This window comes from Aplysia californica, unplaced genomic scaffold (genome assembly GCF_000002075.1).
Source record: "Aplysia californica isolate F4 #8 unplaced genomic scaffold, AplCal3.0 scaffold00001, whole genome shotgun sequence".
Lineage (NCBI taxonomy): Eukaryota > Metazoa > Mollusca > Gastropoda > Aplysiida > Aplysiidae > Aplysia > Aplysia californica.
This window is the reverse complement of record NW_004797271.1, coordinates 1,145,321-1,146,631: the sequence shown is the minus strand read 5'-3', so window position 1 is coordinate 1,146,631 and position 1,311 is coordinate 1,145,321. Positions and strand designations below refer to the sequence as shown.

The following is a 1,311-nucleotide window of genomic DNA, read 5'->3' as shown; positions in this document are numbered from 1 at the left end:
TTCTTTTTGATGTTTGTTACTCTCTTGTAGCACCTCTAATCTTTAGCACTTATCTGACCTCATTGTGTTGCAAGTGTCGTAAAACTCTTACTAAAACTAAACAACCCACCTCCCCACTTCCCCAGGTTTATGTTCATGATAGAGCACGTCATGCCACTGTGTCTCACCTTCTCCTGGGTCTACTCTGTGGCTATGTTGGTACAGAGCATCGTCTATGAGAAGGAACAGAGACTTAAAGAGGTAAGTCGGGGTGGTTGGAGGCTGTCTCAGGATGCTTCTTTGTGGGTGGTTGGTTGGTTCTCTGGTGTGGTTTGCTCCTTCTTTCCTTTCAAATATCCGTCGCCCTTATCCCTTCTCCGTTTTGTGTGTGCTTTTCACCCTCTTGTAGCAGCTCTAATCTTTGGCACTTATATGACCTTATATAACCTTGCAAGTGCCAGAAAACTCTTACTAAGACATAAAACAAATGAATCTCCTTCTGATTCTTCTCTTTCCCTTTGTTGCTTCTCTCTGTCTGTCTTACTGTTCCCTGAACAAAATAAAGGTTAATGTGTTGACGCGTTTTCCCTCACTCAAACACAACTCTAATTCAACTGCGATGGCATCTGTGGTTTAATGGTTTTATGTTTCAATGTTTATCAAGGTATTTAAAGAATTGCATTCGAAAAAGTTTGACATGTTGTGGAACACAAAATTTTTCACGTCTCATTTCTCAAAACTAGGTACTTAGCAGATAGAACTTTGTAATTCTAGAGTAGCAAAATGTTTGCCTTTACTGAATGCCGTTCTTATGAAACTGTCCTGCCAAATAAATATTGGACAAGTTCAGATCAGGCTGTCTGTACGTGCTTGATTGATAGCCCATGAGAAGGGTGCCCAACCGTTGTTGATGTTGTATGGAGGGAAGCGTTCGTCTAGTAAAGAAACCTTCCCATCATTTCTCATTTCATGCTTCCTCACCTTCCCCTCTTTCCTCATTTCATACTCCCTCTCCTTCCCCTCTTTCCTCGTTTCATACTCTATCACATTCCTTTCTTTCCTCCTGTCATACTCCCTCACATTCCTCTTTTCTCATTTCATAGTTTTTCCTCATTCCTTCTTTCCTCATTTCATACTCCCTCACTTTCCTCTCTTTCCTCATTTCATACTCCCTCACATTCCTCTCTTTCCTCATTCCATACTCCCTCACATTCCCCTCTTTCCTCGTTTCATACTCCCTCACATTCCTCTCTTTCCTCATTCCATACTCCCTCACATTCCTGTCTTTCCTCATTCCGTACTCCCTCACATTCCTCTCTTTCCTCATTTTAT

At 41.6% G+C, this 1,311-nt stretch overlaps 1 protein-coding gene across 1 annotated transcript in view; it reads left to right on the top strand.

The window, feature by feature from the left end:
• LOC101857153 (ATP-binding cassette sub-family A member 2) overlaps positions 1 to 1,311 on the top strand; it is a gene marked incomplete in the record, with an annotated part of 66,441 nt that overhangs the window by 30,396 nt on the left and 34,734 nt on the right. Inside the window, 1 exon segment of the mRNA XM_013079980.2 lies at positions 127 to 240. Coding sequence (XP_012935434.1) covers positions 127 to 240 — 114 coding nt within the window.